This window comes from Sinocyclocheilus anshuiensis, unplaced genomic scaffold, assembly GCF_001515605.1.
Source record: "Sinocyclocheilus anshuiensis isolate Anshui unplaced genomic scaffold, SAMN03320099.WGS_v1.1 scaffold195, whole genome shotgun sequence".
Taxonomy (NCBI): Eukaryota; Metazoa; Chordata; class Actinopteri; order Cypriniformes; family Cyprinidae; genus Sinocyclocheilus; species Sinocyclocheilus anshuiensis.
Window position 1 is genome coordinate 188,889 of NW_015548236.1, and position 18,034 is coordinate 206,922.

General features: G+C 38.0%; 1 protein-coding gene across 1 annotated transcript in view; it reads right to left on the reverse strand.

Moving 5' to 3' along the window:
* csmd3b (CUB and Sushi multiple domains 3b) overlaps nt 1-18,034 on the reverse strand; it is a 445,596-nt gene that overhangs the window by 36,178 nt on the left and 391,384 nt on the right. Inside the window, exons 50-56 of the mRNA XM_016441913.1 lie at nt 16,912-17,097; nt 15,678-15,872; nt 15,397-15,570; nt 14,631-14,804; nt 10,661-10,834; nt 8,313-8,498; nt 6,925-7,098 (exon numbers count right to left, since the gene is read on the reverse strand). Of these exons, the coding sequence (XP_016297399.1) occupies nt 6,925-7,098; nt 8,313-8,498; nt 10,661-10,834; nt 14,631-14,804; nt 15,397-15,570; nt 15,678-15,872; nt 16,912-17,097 (1,263 nt within the window). The remainder of the gene's footprint in view (nt 1-6,924; nt 7,099-8,312; nt 8,499-10,660; nt 10,835-14,630; nt 14,805-15,396; nt 15,571-15,677; nt 15,873-16,911; nt 17,098-18,034) is intronic.

An 18,034-nucleotide genomic window follows, 5' to 3' on the forward strand; every position in this document is an offset into this window, starting at 1 on the left:
TCAAGAGTTTTTTTTTGCAATTTTGAATTATGTGAAAAATCTACTTTTTCGAACTTGTCCTAGATGGTTTGTCTGATTTTCACCAAAATTGGCTCAGATCATCTTCAGACAATGCTGGCAAAACGTTATCCAAAGATTTCTGATAGACCAAACCATTCTCATAAAGCGTGTTAACAAATTTGATGAAATTTGTGCAAAAATGGACATGAGGCTATATCTTTGCAACACTTTAGCAGATTCTGAATAAACATATTATACCAAGCATTACCTGAGGGCCCATGAGTAGTTTCAGTTCAGCGTCACCTACTGGTCAAAATATATAAAAAATGTACATTTCTGCTTATACCTTGTGACCAGTTTCACCAAAAATCATAAAATTGACCTTGATAGACTTGGAATGGCACACCGAATCAAACAATACCCAATTTACCTTTTTCAGCCTTGTTGGGCATCGACCATTTTAAGTTTTGTAGTAAAATGCTTTATCAACAAATGTCTTTAACAGGGGTCTCCACCCCTGCTCCTGGAGAGCATCCATACTGCAGAGTTCAGCTTCAACCCTAATCACATACAGCTGAACCAGCTAATCAAGGTGTTCAGGGCTACTTAATTACAGACAGGTCTGTTGAAGCTGCTTGAAACTTAATGCCCTGTCCACACGAACGCGGTTATTTTTAAAACTGCAGCTTTTTCTACGCGGTTTGGCCGTTCATCCACACGCAAAAGCAGCACCAGGTCACTGAAACTGAACATTTTTGAAAAAGCCTGCCAGGGTGAAGATTTTCAAAAACTCCGGTTGCAGTGTTATCATGTAGACCGCGAAACTGGAGTTTTGGCTTGTAACGTCGGAGCCTGCGCTGTTATCTCCGCCTACTGGAAACTTTTTCAGGCTTCTGATTGGCCAACATGGCTTTACGGTTGAGATTATATCGCCACCTGTTGGTTTGGCATGCTCTTGACAGTGCTTCATAGCATGCGTTTGCGTTTTCATGTGGACGGAGATTTTTTTAAAAACGGAAGGAAAAACTGCACAAAGGTAGCTCTCCAGGAGCAGGGTTGGAGACCCCTGGTCTTTACTAAGTAATTCAAGACAGCTCCTTAGCTCTTTATTTTACCTTTGTTGTGCTTGGCCTCTTAATTGCTGCTTGCAGCTAAATTTTAATTTGCTCTTATCCTAGTTTTAAAGGTGCACTCTGTACTTGTTGCACTAGCTGGAATAGCAATAGTCTTGAACTGATCCTGACACAAAGTGTGGATGCAGCAAAAGCAGTAGTTTTTTAGTTACCAATGCTATTATGAATGCGTACAAATGCTCTATTTGCAGCAAGCAATTATTAGTTTATTATCTGAAAGAAAGTGTTTTCGACTGATGGGGGTGATATAAAATGTCACAAAAAATTCAAATAGTTAAATGTTGTGCAAAATTCAAATTAAATTTTTCTAGCCTCATAGTGCTGGACTAGCAGCTTGTCCAAACCACAAGCAGAAGGAGAAGTAGAAGAACTGATTGGAAGCAATTAATTTTTTTTGCAATTCTGTTTGGGTTCCTTTAGGGACATAGGAGTGACACACTTCACCTTTAAGAAAAGCAGAATCCCTGCGGTCTAAGCTAGCAGCTGCTCTGTCTCAATCTGTGTGCAGTCAGCTCGCTCTATCTGCAGTCAAGCAGTACCAGAAAGCTCAAGCAGAGCTGGGAAGTTAAGTCTTGAGAGAGGCTCACTGCTAGAGGCTGCTCCTTTAGCTGCAGCTCTCACAAACTTACATCCGCTCTAATTGGACCACAGGAAGTTCAGGTGTGAGCAGGGAGAGAACAGAAGATCTTCCCACCAGGTGGACACTAAAACCCTCACTGATGCAGCCCAGTATATGTGCTAATTGGGTACCAGGCTGTTTCGGGGGCAAAGAGTAAATGGTTGTTTGTTGATTTTAAGAGGGTCGGATCATGTCATAACTTCGTAAGGCTTTACCTCAGAGACTTCTCTCTGGAAGCAGGCAATTAGAAGAGGCCAGCAACAAGGTCAGGCTTGTAATAGCTTTGGTTTGGACTCTTATTAAAACAAAAGGTTGTAAAACAGCACGGGACATCACTAACTGATCTTGAGAGCTGCTCGTGCAACAGTTGCACACACGAAAATATCAGCTCAGTCCTTTCTAACAGTCTGCAGTCCCCTGCGCGAGCGCATGTTTGTGTGTACAAACGCCTTCAGCAAAGCACACAGGAAAAAGGATGAAGTTGCGCTGCTATGATTTTGTGCCATGAAACCCAGAAAACCCTGGAGGCAGATGAACAGTACCAGGAAGGAGAATAAAGCCTCCTAGGACCAAGAGGAAGAGAGATTTCTCTTTCTGTCTAGCTGTTGTTGTCTCTCTGCCTCCTCCTTTCTGGGTCATTGATCTCTGTAGAGGATTGGAGCATATACAGTGGGATTGGAAAGAGACAATGTCTGTATTCACGCTTTATGGGTCACAGACACTTAATGCAGGTTTAATGGATAAACAGTGGGTGTTTAAAAATATGCAAACTGCATTTGAGAGTCACATTTATGCAAAGGCTGTCTGGAAGTTTCCAGCAACATGTAATTTTTCTAGGTACATTCACACTGACGGTGATTTGTAAGGACAAAGCGAGCAGAAGTGATTTGTTTTCGATGAGAGTTGGTGATCAGAGGCAACATGCACTCAAAAAATGGATTTTTCCTGCTTGTGCAATTTGGTTAATTAAAGTGAGCTAATGCAACACAATTCTTGAACATTTTGTCACAGATTAATTTCATTGCGTGCAATCAGTTTGAATTGGTCAAATGGAAGTTTACTTAATCCATTTGTGTTGGGACAACATGAGGCATGTTGGACATTACTGTGAACATAATTTTTTCAAATCTGTTCTTTAATTCACTTAGTACTATACCAAATTACATCATGGTTATTTCAGTCTTTCTTGTTGTATGCTATAAAGAAACAAGTCAATAGGCAATCTTTAGTACAAATCGAAAGTAAAATTAAACAAAGGTATTATAGTAGCAACTTATTGTAGTAATATTTTTATTATTAAACATTATTTCATCAATTTAACAGTATTAAGTAATAGTACAAAGTAAGCTATACAATAATGCTGAGCGGAGTTTGACTTGCATCACTGTACCTTCTGTCCTCATTTAAAAAAAAAATGCTCTGTGATATGACAACATCACAATTTGATGTTTAATCTACACTGCCGCTTAGGGTTGGTAAGATTTTTAATATGTTTAAAAAAGAAATATCACCAAGGCTGCATTTATTTAATAAAAAATACAGTAAAACAATAATATTAAAAAAGTTATTACAATTTATAAAAAAAAATTTTTTTTTATTATTATTATAAATATATTAGTAAAATTAATGCTGAGATGGCAAAGCTGAATTGTCAGGAGCCATTACATTCGCCAGTGTCACTTCAGAAATCATTCAAATATGTTTATTTGCTGGAGAAATATTTCTTATTATAAAAGTTCAAAATCAGGCTTAGTATTTTTGTGGACACTTTTATACTTTTTTTTTCAGGATTATTTGTTGAATTGAAAGACATCCAAGTGCAAAATGACAACAACAGAGATCCAGCGACCAGCAATATCTATTGTTGAACAACTGAAGTCATTACAGTTAGCACATCTTACTAACCGTAACAACAGCAGAAGCATCATGGGAATGAGGCGTGACATTGCTGATTACAAAAGTAGAGCTGCTTAGCCTAACAAATGCTCAGTCTGAACAGTTACAGACAGTATTTTAGTCATCTTAACCATACACATCACCACAAGCCATTTGCGGTCATTCTTTAAACAATCTCAAATACAATGGACTAATTTATAGCTTGAAAAAAATTGCACATCAAGTGTTTATCATGAACAACGATTCTGATGGCTGGATTAAAAACACAAGGACACTACAATCAACCAAACCAATCAAAGTTCAGTCTACAGGCTTATACAAAAAGCAGCACAACCTTCAGCACAATTTCTAATAATTCAAGGGCTCCTTCTCAATACCAAAAGCATACAAACATGCAATATTTGATTTTAAGAGGGAGAATGGAGTCCTCTACTACCAAGTCAGTGGTTCGGTGCACAAAATCTTTTTTTAAAGGGCACAACAGACTATTCTAGGCAACGAGAGTGACTTGTTGAACTCACTGAACCACAGTATGTGGTATAAAACCATTCAAAATGCCAGTGACTGAGCAGTTCTCTCACTATTCTCCTTTCCTACGTGTTTATATATAATTCCCTTTAAAGTCTTTAAAGTTAGGTGAGGCATTGGACACAGGGGTCCTTGATTCGCAATAATTCTATGTGACAAAGGCTCAGCTGCCGCTAGCGCACCGAGCTCAGAAATATTTGAAGTGGCCTTGCAGAGCGTTTTGTGCATGGATGGCGTATGGCTTATGTAAAATCTCTCTAAGCCATATTTGGTGCTCAACAAAACTCGTGCTGTACGTGTGGGTGTAGGAACCCACATGTGGAGCCCTTTGAGGTTCCCCTCTGGATTTTTCCCAGTTAGTACAAGTTTTCCATTCCATTTACAGAATGAACAATGGAACGGTAGGGTATTGCGTTGTGTTTGTTATGAAATGTGCATGTTCGGTCTGGTTTCCGCAGCTTGTCTTGATTCTGAGAGTCCCCTATTCCTGTTGTAAAGACTACACAACATAAACAGACATGGACTCCTGCAGTTGCATCTGTGTATTTCTCCATGCCCAAAGCAATCTGCATGTAATCTCAATAAAAAGCACAGAAAATGTATAAAAAAACAGCATAGCAAACCCACAGATTAATTATACACCTCACAGATGTTGGACGCAGGCTTAAGGCAGCGCCCCACCAGCCGATTTTTCAGCCATAAACTTCATTTACATAGTCATCGGACAGTCAGAGGGAGTCCTGGCCGCGTCTCTCAGCAGGAGAGTGTTAACAGCCCCGGCGAGTCAAACCTCTGCTGAGTTAATGGTTCTGCCACTGGGGCAGATTCTCACGGCCTTGCTGGGCGTCCAATGAGTTTCTTCTCACACGGAAGAACTGACGAGCTTTATTTGAAGACATTTTGCTGCTTGGAAGTCATCCAAACTCATATCCCACCAATTGTTAACTGTGATTGTGCAACTGAGCTATTTTCTGAGGTTCTCCTACACTTAAATGACTAATAAAATGAATAATTAAATAAAAAGCAGAGGCAGAACAGACTATGTTTATAGAAAGTAAATCTATTTCTAACTCAAGCTGTGCATAAACATATACTCTCAATAGCAAGCCCTGAAGGAATAAATACACCCATGCATTCAGAAAGAAAAGATACTAAACAAATTGCATGCTAATTCAGCCTATTACAAGTCTGTCTGTGCGGTATTCCTGTTTAGCAAGCTACACATGATGAGGACTTGGAATAGGACCCCCTTGAAAATGAGATGGTGCATCTCAAGGGGTTTATCCTCAAGAATAAATTTGTTGCAACTGGAAAGAAATGTCATAGGCTTTAGTCTGTGACCCCTCTTCAATTTAGAACCAGTCATTTTGACAGAATGTGGCCAGATTTCAGCAAAAACAGTCAGTAGGTATAAGACCTTAAAGGGTTAGTTCACCCAAAAATGAAAATTAGCCTGTTTTACTCACCCTCAAGCCATCCAAGTGTATATGACTTTCTTCTTTCAGACGAATCCAATCGGAGCTATATTAAAAACTGTCCTGGCTATTCTAAGCATTATTATTGTAGTGGGTGGGTGTTTCTCTTTAACAGTCCAAAACATGTTAAATAAAGCACGCGCATCCATAATAAAACATGCCTCACACGGCTCCGGGGCATGAATAAAGGCCTCCTGTAGCGAATCTATGCATTTTTGTAAGAAAAATATCCATATTTCAAACGTAATAAACACTTTTCTCTCACTTCCTCTATCTGTCGTACGCGGAATCTCTTCCGGCGGAGTTTCTTTTCTTTCATTTTTGCTCCATGTACGAAAACGGTTTTAAATTGAACTGTCACATGACTCACAGCAGTGGTGTTTTATTTCGTGTATGAATCAGTATTTTTTAGACTGATTAAACTTACTAGCACATCAATATATAACATACAGAAAGAGTCGCTGAAAAAATGCCCAGCACTAAAACATAGACTGACATTCTGGAACACAGATAAAAGCAGAATGTTACAAACACTAACAACTCCTAGAGTTGGACTGTATATCAAGACTTTTGGAACAGCGCTCAGCCAATCAAATTGGCTGAAGGCTAAAACAGAACTAGAAATAATTGCAGTAAAATATCAAGTAAATTACATTCCAAGCACAACACTGACAACTATGTTGCTGATTTTTTTTGCTCTGCCAGAGAAAATATTTTCAAAAGAAGCCAAAGCAGGAAGTGTTGCGAACACAGGCAACGGACTGATCCAAAACTGTTTTATGAAATATCAGCAATCTTGGAATATCGCCTGCCCAATCAAATTAGTTGATTGGAAATAACTGTGGCATAGTGTTATTACTTTTTCAACCAACAGAAAGGAAAAACAAGATTGCTTTGTGGAGGCAGCTAAGTTACGAGCACATGCTGTTTATATACTTTACCTAAGGGCAAGTTCTGCTTTAGCCAGACAGAGTTGCCTGATCATGTCATTGCTATAGGTAAATGGCCTAGTTAGGGTTAAGAGGGCACTCATATCTGTTCACAAACACAGAACCTGACGGCTTCTGCATCTGTGTGATGTCAACAAGAGAGATGTTTATGCAGGGGTATGATGGAAACCAGCCAATCATCTCTACCAATAAAATGACAATGACATCAACAATACACTTAATGAAGCTAACACTATCTAAAATCTCTTCTAAGGCAGCTTGTAATGGCTCTTAGCATCTTTAATTGCGCAGATAGCATTGATGGATGTGTGTGCCCGTCCTACCTGAGCAAAAGGGCATGGGCGCGCTCCAATGGCCGTTGAGCTGGCAGGTTCGCGAGGACTCGCCCTTCAGTTGCCGGCCACCCGTGCAGCTGTAGCGCACCGTGGCGCCAAAGGTGAATTTGTCCCCGCTCAGCACTCCATTGGGAGGAGATCCAGGATGTCCGCAGTCCACCACTATCCAATATACATGCAGACGCAGAAAAGTGCGAACACGGTTACTGGATTGGCAAACACTCCTTCAATACACATTCACATATGATTATACTAAAACATAAAGGACTTGAAACAAAGCTGCTCTTTACTTTTAATTATACAGTCATTCCGGTTGATCTCAATGATTACAGTGCTAATTCAGCTTCCTGCAGGAGCACTAAGATCAGCACTTTCTGAAAGTTTGCTCCTTTCCTTAGCTCAGACCTCACTGCTTGTGCACACTACTACTAAAATTAGAACATTATTAATGTTATTTAAAATGAATATAAATGAATGTAATACTTTGTATAAAAATAATGGATATAATTAAATTTGTATTTATTTTAAAAATATAATAATTTAATGTAATAGTAAAATAATTTAATAAAATTTATTTTAATTTCATTAAAATTGTATTAAACGTGCACAGAAACGTCATTGATCTAACATAAAAAATGTAAAAATTATATTAAATGTCATTTGAATGGATACAGTCTTTATGTTCAGATGTAAAACAACACAAAAAAAATAGAAAAGTCTCATTCACTATTAGCTGTATATGTATTTGTATGGCAACAGATAAGGTGTTCACAAACAGGTGTGAGCACAAATAAATATAAATAAAGCATTGAGTAAAGTGTGCCAATCTCATAACCACTTGAGAAACAATAAACACCTTTCATATAGATGTAGACTGCAAGCAAAGCGTTTTTATGTAGAACGTATCCCAAATTTTTTTGTAGGGTCACTTTGGTATTCAAAGAGCCCAGCAACTGGTGTTAGGATCAAACATGTAAAACTACAGGGAAGATTATGCAGACACACAAAGCAGAAGTGGCGAACTGGGCGAAAGGGCATCTCTGACAGCAGGGAGTCTTGTCAGGGCAAAATGTAAGCTCAGGCCCCGTCGACTTCGCAGCTGCTGCAGAACGTGTCTTACTGAGCTGTACACAGGCTGAGGATGTGCTGTGTTTCAACTTTCACATAATAAAACAGGGATCAGATAAAAAAAAAACCCTGACATTGCTAATTAATCTGCCACGGAAATCTGTGTTCCACCTGTCCCTCAATTTCAAGCACTGATCTACAGCGGGAAGAGGGTCGTGCAGCTTATTCCCCTTAATTACAGGAATTAATAGGTAATTAGCACCACAATGCCACTGCCAAATTTTCATTGAAAGACGCCAGGAACATACCGATACACTCGGGCAGCGGTTTGTCCCACTGACCCGTGGGCTGGCAGGTGAGGACAGGAGAGCCAAACAGGTAATAGCCGGGGTTGCAGTCGTAGAATACCACCGAGCCAAAGGTGAAGTTTCCATGCTCGATCTTACTCTGCCTGATAGAGTTGGCTGGAATCCCAGGATCAGAGCAATTGACAACTGAATAAAGAGAAGAAAGGAAGAGGACAGAAACAGAGACGTGTTATTTGGCAGAAGCACTAAGCAAGTGACTTCGGTGGAAACAAGTAGGTCAGATGCTCTATGCCTGCAATGCATGCAGAATGAGAATTTGCCATTTTTAGTATGCGTCACAGACATCCACATCCAAAAATACTGTTAGGACACAATAAAAATATCTGAATCTTTGTTAAAAAGTCACATAGGACTAATCTAGAATGTAATGATTTAATTTGAATAAAAACATTTTTAAATGTAATATTCAAATATACAGTATATCTTATATAAATATAATGATTTAACTTATTATAAATAAATGAATTAGGGCAGGGCAATATAGCTAAAAAATGTATCAACGATATAATGTTTCATATCGTTCGGTATCAATAATTATTGACATTTTTTATAACCTTTTTAAAACAAAGAGCAATAGAAAAAAAGGTTTACATTTAACCACTGTATTTTTTAATTAACCCAATTTATTGAGACAAACAACAATTTTTTTGTTTTGTTTTAACAGTCCAAAACAAAATTAAAATGAAACAAATATCTCATTTCTAATGTTTTATATGCAGATTAAATAGGTTAAACCTTTGGCTTGTCTCCCGAGGCCACAGGAGGGCGCAATGAGCAAAATAATGCAGCACATGATAAATGTTCAACGCAAGGAAGTAATAGTCTATAAAAAAAAACGTGCATTATGTTTAAATTAACTCATATAAATCAAATATAATTTCGTAAATTGCATAAACAAAACAGCATCACGTATTTATGCATTGCTTAATACAAAGAGCCGAATCGCCCATCACACAGATTGCCTTTAAAAACATATGAGACGCAGTGAAAAGGAATAAACCTCCACAAATTTGCGACCTGTTTTCTAAAAGTTTAAACTGTTTTAACTTTGCATGGCTTTCTATACATCTCGTGTGAGACGCGAGTGCAGCAGTCATATTTGTCCGTCTAGAAAATGCGCTGAATATGCGTTCTGTGTGAATGGCTTGGTTTCGGTTTCAACCTAATCAAGATCTTCTCCGCATTGAGCTTCTATATTTCTCTAATATTTTGAACGAATAACGCAGCAACTGCGCGTCTTGTGGGCTAGACTAACAAAACATTAAACTACAACGTCACTTACATCATCACCACCGCATCTGGCGCTCCACTGATGACGCTTCCTGACGCACATCTAACATTGGATTGTACTATTTTTGCATTCAAATGCAAATGTTTATTTTAAATTCGACTAATATTCATTCTTTACTCACAATCTCCTCATCACAGGCAGGCACAGCCCTTGTGTTTGTGTGTGCTGTCTGCGTAACTCATAGCGCGTGACTATATCGTGCACTATATCGAACATTTTTCATATCGTTATCGTAGAAGGTGTACCGTCGATAAATATCGATACCGTTTTATCGCCCAGGCCTAAAATGAATAAATGTTTAATATAATTTCACTCAAACTGCGTTAGTATCATGTATCATACAGTTACATGCCACAATAAGTGAGTGCACACATGCAGAATGAATTATCACAGAACATGCAATCTATTTTTGTGTAACAACTGTATAACATTGTCTTTCCTTACTAGGCATCATCAATGACATTTTTGTTAGTGTACTTTCAGCCACCAAACCCCACAATTGGCAGCCACTTAGCAACATCGCAACAGCCGCTACCCCCTTCCTTACCCACAGAGTGCCCTGCGGTGCTTTAAAGGGGTCATATGATGCGATTTCAATTTTTCCTTTCTCTTTGGAGTGTTACAAGCTCTTGGTGCATAAAGAAGAAAGGGCATCATATCACAATATGGTAAGGGGCGTAACATTTCCGTCACATGCTTGAGGTATTCGGCCAATCACAACACACTGGATAGCTGGCCAATCACAGCACACCTCGCTTTTTTCAGACCGATGAGCTTTGTAAAAATCGACGCGTTTCAGAAAGGCGGGGCATAGAGGAGAAACAATAATGTACAGTATGTGGAAAATAATGTGTTTTTTGAACCTTAAACCGCATAAACACATTTCATTACACCAAATAATGTTCTTTTTAGCAACATCATATGACCCCTTTAATTTTGTCAGGCGGTGGATCAGGCAAAGCTCCGTGTGAATAAAAGACTTAACTTTTCTCCCCACCTTTACATGTTGGTGGTGGCAGGCTCCACTGTCGGTTGGCCTGACACTGGGCCCGAGAAGGGCCCTCCATCACGTATCCCATGTTGCAGGAGAAGCTCACCACATCATTCAGGTTGAAGCCATTGCCTACGGTACGCCCATAGATGGGGCTCCCTGGGTGCCCGCAGCTGATGGCTAGAGATGACAAGAGTGAGATGTTTTAATATGGCATAAGCACCATGTTAAATAATAAACCGAGTGTAGCGCTGTGGGATGAGTTCTTTCTGGAAGCTGTTTTCTCACAACAGGTACGCATTAAATGACGGAAACATTTTTAGAGGCGTGATTAAATTATGGAAGAAAATAGATGTGCCCTTTATATTGATTGGTCACTGTGGGAAATTAGTTCATTTTCCCTCTGTAATTTATAATCATTTATTTGGTAAGTTGCCAACTCAAAAGCAATAAATCAGATTCGGGTTCTCCTTGATAAAAAGGAAATTCAAAACCAGCACTACAGTCTAAATATCAATGAACAGAAACAAAGGCAGGTTTTATGAGGCAGGTCATTTTAAGTGGGACACAATCACATGTATGCATTTATCTGGACCTCTCCCGCTAAAAATATTAACATAAATTCTTTAAATGTAGGGCTCAATGATAAAGATGACCAAGGGCCAGTCAGTGTGAGAAGCTACTGAAAATTTCACATATAATGATCAATGTATATCCATTTTTAACGCCATGAAAATCTAAAAGTTTAGCATCAGTAAGAATGTGTTCAAATAAAAAGCAGTAAGGTTTTGCATCTTATGCCATAATTTTACAGCAAAAGTCTTTTGAATTTATGGACTTAAAAGCCAGCTATAAACAGATATATATAAAAAAGAGCTTCTAGAGAAAACCTTCATTTAATGAAAACCTTTTTTAATTAAATGATTTTTTAAAGAAAATATAAAAATGCAGTGGTCTCATTATTGTTCAAAAGTTTGAAATCAGCAAGACTTTTTCTGTTCTTTTTTTTTTTAAAGAAAACTAATACATTTATTCAGCAAAGATGCATTAAATTGATCAAAGGTGACAGTGAAGACACATAGTTACAAAAAAAAACTTTTTAAAATAAATACTGCTCTTTTAACTTTATATTTAGTAAGATAAATAACCCTGAAAAAAGGTATCGAGTATTAAACAGCACAACTGTTTAATGCATTTTTAAAAACATTAATTAATTAATTTCCTGATTTTTGAAGAACCACGTAACACTGGAGTAATTTCATAAACATTAAAAATCTTACAGACTCCAAACTTTAGAATGGTTGAATATATATAGCATAAAAAAACCCATAACACATTTTGTCTGGAAGTGTGTCATCTAATAGTTCTGTAACAGTCTATGTGTGAAGCGAACATTAGTCTAATGAATGAAATCCCGCTGTTCTAATAGCAATGGGCAACACGGTACCATTTGTGCTCAACTGCAGGCATTTGCTGGCAGAATAAAGCAGTACATGCTGTAAACAGAAGATTCACACTCAATGCCTTCGGGTGAGAGCTGTCACTCTGATGTTCAGTTTAGACATTAAAATCCTATCGTTTATCAGAGTACATACAGACAGCAATGTAAATCAATCTAACAACAGCATACTGCCTTTTAATTACATGCCAGGTTGAGTTTACTTCATTTATATGGGGAAAGTATTAGACCTAAACTGTCAATCAGTATCAGATATGGAGCTGATGTTAACAGTGCAAGTTGTTGTTATCTACTGTGTATTGTGACTACACTTGTAAGCTGAAAATGACAGGCCAATCCTCATGTGTCTCACCGTAGGTCTCCACAATGTGTGCTGATTAACTCCAGTCTAATTCATATACTGTGCTCCAGAAGGGCTCTTTTTTAATTAAAGTGAAATTTATTTAGGTGATATGACACTTTAGAGGTATATTTGCTTTTGTAATAGCTCTTCCAGGCTACAGTATATTTTGTTCCTCACTATGCGTCTTTTCTGCACTCATAAAAAGCCACAGTTCATTTGCATAATCACAGTTGTAATTTGTTTCTCTTTGCACGGAGGCAATTTCCCTTTCATTTAAAGACTCTCCGTAGCCCAAATTTCCAACCTAATCACTGTATACTAAAATAGCTGAAAATGTACCCACACATTTCCCTCTTTTTTGTATACTACAAGCTGTGATTTTAGCTTCTAATGCAAAGCTTGTGAAATGTAGATAGCATAGATGTGACAAAACATTTTATGCTTAAAGACCCCCTGAAATCGCTTGATGAGCATGGTTTTCTATCCTGTGTTGACATATTTCCAACTAAAATAGGAAGTGAGGGCCTTTAATTTACATCACAGTCGAGAACAATGACTTACTACTTGTAAATTGCTAATCAAAGGTAGGTGGTTTTAGTTAAAGGGGATCTTCTAATTCTAGAACGCATCTGATTGGACAAAATTGTGGATACGCTTGAGTGCAGGATCAATCATCAATATTTTTGCTCAGTTTTCCTAAAAAAAAAAAAAAGGAAGCAAATAGACCCCCAAACAAAAATAACTGCAAAAAACTCCAATATTTATTCATTTCCTGGGGTCTTTAAATTGAGTAAACAATTAATATATCAAGTGTGTCATCTGCTATTGGTTAGATCCATTGAGGACTCACAAACTCTGGTGCAACTTTAAACTGGCTTTCTTCCCTTTTGCTTTATTCCACTTCAGAAAGTGAGAGATGATTTGTAGATGCAAAACAGCTCTGTGATTGTTTCAGACACCGTGTTAAAGTAATGTATTGGAGAGGCAACAATCACCATTATCAAAAGAGACATCTCAATAGCCCAGTTTTCATTGTAACTGACTGCTATTCTCTGAAAGATCATGCAGGAGATGCCACATGAATGAACGTTGAATCAAATCAAATGACAGTCAGATATTACCAAATTTGAGAAGTAGTTCTTAAACATTTTTGCTGAGGACCCAGATTTTCTCTCAACTGAACTAGACCTACAACACATTTTAGGTCATAACCCACCTCTTGAAAAATACCAACTTTAAACTATTTGCTGATTTTGTATAAGTAGATAATGATACAGTACCACACAGCTTTCAAGACATAAAAATGTAGGATCAACCCTGACCAATTCGTCATCACTCATGTCCCTTAAAGTGACAGTTCATCCAAAAATGCAAATGACAAACTCTTTAATAAACTGGAAGATGATGTGGATAAATCCTGCAGCCGCAAATACTGCAGTTACTTCACTCCTTTCCCTGCAGCTCCTTTTTATCAGCTAATTTTCGTCTAAATGTTCTTCAAACAAATAAACGCCCCCATTGAAGTGAGGCAGACTTGCTGCAGTGCGTGTCTGATAAATGTAGGCTGTGAGCGTGGACCCAGTGTGTCACTGTGCAGTGGGAGATGACAGTGACGGCACATTTTGTTAATATAAATAGCTCCCTAAATACAGAGGGCTCTTAAGGTGGATTCTTTAAATGCCAGAGGCATTTAAGAAGAAGAAACAGAGCTCTGAGGAGTGTCTGTGTCATGATGTCATGTCCCCTTATGCTTGTTTGCAGTAGAGTTACTCTCTGTGTCCCAGATATAGTAGTAGTTAAAAACTGCAACAGTAGGATGAGCTAAAATTAGGGCTATCGATTGATTCAAAGCTTTAACTAAATTAATTACACGTGAAGCTTATTGATTATACCCCATATGAGGATATTATTGTGGCAGAATTGAATATATTATTATATATTATTTCCATATTATTAAACATACAGGCCAGATACACATTGACACATTTTTTAATTAATTTGACTAATTTATTGCTTTTAACTGACATCTGTAGCTAAAATATATATGATTGTGTCTGTCTATTTCTTAACCCAGCGTTTGGTGCTTTAGGCCCTCTGTCTGATTGAATCTATTCATGGATTCAGTAATTTTCCACAGTTTGTCTGAGAGAGAAAAGCACGAGTCCCAAACTCACGGACGCAGATGGGCAGCTGTCCGGACCAGTTGTGGTCTTGTTGGCAGATGCGCACAGAGGAGCCGATGAGGCGGAAGCCGGAGACACACTGGTACACTACCGTGTCTCTGTAGCCGAAGTTCTCCCCGATCACCTGACCGTTGACGATCTGTTCGGGTAAACCACAGTGGCCGGCTGAAAGGAGAGGAAAGAGAAGAGAGAGTGATTAAAGTGAGAAGTCTGAGCAGCAGCTACATTACACTGTAAAATATTAACATCCAATGCCTTTAGAGAGACAGGCTGCTTCATGTAATTAAGTGTTTAGTGGAGTGCATGTAAATAAAAACAAGTGAGACCTTCAGTGGAGCAGGAGAAAGAAACATGATTGAGGTCAAACGCACTTCAAGCACTTAGACACTACAGTATGTTTGTGTATTGCCGTTTAAGTCTGGGGTCAGTAAGATTTATTTTAAAAGAAATTAATACTGTTATTCAGCAAGGAGTGATCACACACACACACACACACACACACACACACACACACACACACATATATAGTGTATACATTCACACTTCCTTTTATATTATTTCATAGTGAAAGCATTAATTACAAAATGTGGTACAGTAATAATAAACACAAAACTTCTGAATGGTTACTACTAGAAACTAGGATGATGACGATTCTGTCACACTTAACAAGGTAAAAAAAATCAAGCTGGACCGCTGCCAGGCAAACATGCCTGAAACAGCAGATGTGAACAGCAGCAGTGAATGTACACCACATTACCCAAGCAGCACGTCTCTATTCCACTCCACAGACCAGAAGATAGACACTCTCTCACAGTAGATCCCACCAGCATATACCCATTGTCACAAGTAAATATGGCTGTGGCCCCAAAGGAGGTCTGAGTTCCAATTTTCTTGCCATTGGGAGGCGTGGCCAGATCCCCACATGAGATGACTATGGAGGGAAGAGAGGGTAAGACAAACAAGGACAATCTGGAAAGCTTAAACATTTGACTAACAGAGCCAAACAGCTGTTGGATTGAAGTTGAATTACACACTTACTTTGGCAGTGGGGCCTTTCGTTCTTCCAGCTCCACACACCATTGGCCATGCACTGAATGTGGGCGGGGCCTAAGCGGTAATAGCCAGGATCGCAGGTGAAGATGATTTTGGTCCTGTACTCATAATGCGAACCGTTAACGATCCGCCATCTTCCGTGTTCCAGAGAGAAAGATCCGATACTTGGGCAAACTACAACTGTGCAGCAAATACACCAAAATCAATATTCAGTATACAATGGCCCCTCATTAGCACTGTGTCAATATTTTTTAATGGTTCCGTTTAAAAATTAATTGAGCTGCCATGCTATTTTCATAGGTAGCTGCCTTCTAAGGCAGCATGATAACTAAACTGATTTGACAGATTTGGAACGGTAGCAACTCCTTGTGTCAAACAGCCTTATTCACAGTTTTCACAGTTCATATCACTAAGCTAACTCTGTGATACTCTAATAAGCATAAATAAAAAGCACACACACAAATACAGGTTAAAATTAACTTTTTTTTATCAAACTTATGTATATTTACTATTTGAATATTATATCTTAATCCTAATGTATTATGGGATTGCTTTCACTACAAAGGATAACTGCAATGCTGCTTTAGAATATTTTTTAAATAGAAGGCAAATACAAGTCTTAAAAGGCAAAGCCTTTAGAAATAGGCTTTGTGTTGAGGTTGATGCCTTGAAATGCAGCCTAAATAGGCAGCTCACATGTTTTTGAAACAGGCATCATTTTGGCAGATATAATTGGCCCATAAATAAATGATGATTAAAGCTGAAGCAAAGAGATCTCTCAAAGTCCCTTTTAAGGCAAGTCGATTCACTCGGCAGCCATCTTGTTATGCCCCAGGCAGTTATTTTCTATTTAGCCAATAGGGATACAAGCACAGCTCTTGCCTACTTGAATGGGAAAAGACTGAAATTTCCAAAACTGTTTGTCTAAATTATGTTTTAATAACACATTCCAAATCAGCAATAAAATCTGACAACAACAGTATCATAAAATTTGCTTTTCTTGCTCAAATAATGCTAAAAATTATTTGATTTTCCAGGCTGGACCATTTTATTTGTTAACCATTTATCATGATTAATGCACAACCTAGAGTAAACACTCTATTAAAGGGGAATTATTTCTGTGTACAAGTCTATCTCATTCCTCTTATACTGTCTCTTGATCTGCTGTAAAATTCAAGTTGAAGGTCTTCTGCATCTCTATGAACGAGCAGGCCTGTACCTGAGCAGCGAGGGACTTTGTTGTGGTTGCTCCAGGTGCCGTCAGGCTGGCACACAGCACTGGTCAACTCTTTGGAGGACAGCCGGTAGCCATCGTTGCAGAAGTAGGTCACACGTGTACCCACTGAGTAGTCCATGGCAAGCACTCCTCCGTTCACAGGTGCCTTGGGCACCCCACAGGAGACAGCTTATGGGTGTGAAAATGAGATAGACATATGGAATGTTAAGTAATAAGTTGAAAATATAATTATGACAAGATAATTAAAAAAAACTCTCATCATTGCTTATTACCCCATTAGAATATTTCACCATCAGAGCATTAAAAAATGGGTTATTCGATTGGCTGGTTTTACAAGATGTAATTTGACCTGCTTTTCAGATGCTTATGAACACGTAGCGGTTTTATTAAAGGTCAATACTACGTTTATGAGCAAAGAAGTCATTATAGATATTTTGGCCAAAAGGATGTGGTCTATCCGAACTCCATCCATGTCTGTGCACATGAGCATTTAATTTTAGGGATGCATGATATATTTGTACCATATCGGTTACCAGCTGAGATAGAAGACATTTATCTTTATAATCTTTATATTTAATAACACTGTGAAATGTAATTTTGTAGCAAATCTCAAATGAATATCCATTTTCCGTGCTGTACATTATAATGTTGTGATGCCTAGATTCAATAGTGTTTTATTTTTTTATTTAAACAAAATGTAATATCATCTATAACAAGAAAATAATTATTGGCTTATTGGTGTAGGCCTGAATTTTAACATCAGCACTTTCATATTTAATAAGAATCACAATAATAATAAGAAGAATGGCACACAACCATCCCCAAACTAAAGTTGCCCAATAAATTGCAAGCACAGAATGCTTTATAATGTCACTGTATGGTTTTACATTAAGATTTGGAATTAAGGAGTCTAGTCAATTCATTAACTGTAAAGTCACTCGTTTAAACTGAACACTTTGTTTTGAAAGATAAATACTGTATTAAAAGTATTAATTGAAAAGTCCAAGAAGGGCAAAAGAAAAAAGACTCTATGATTTCAGACAATCAAAGTCAAGGTTCGCCTGTATGTAATAGCAGATCTTTTTCATAAACAATGAAATAGCAC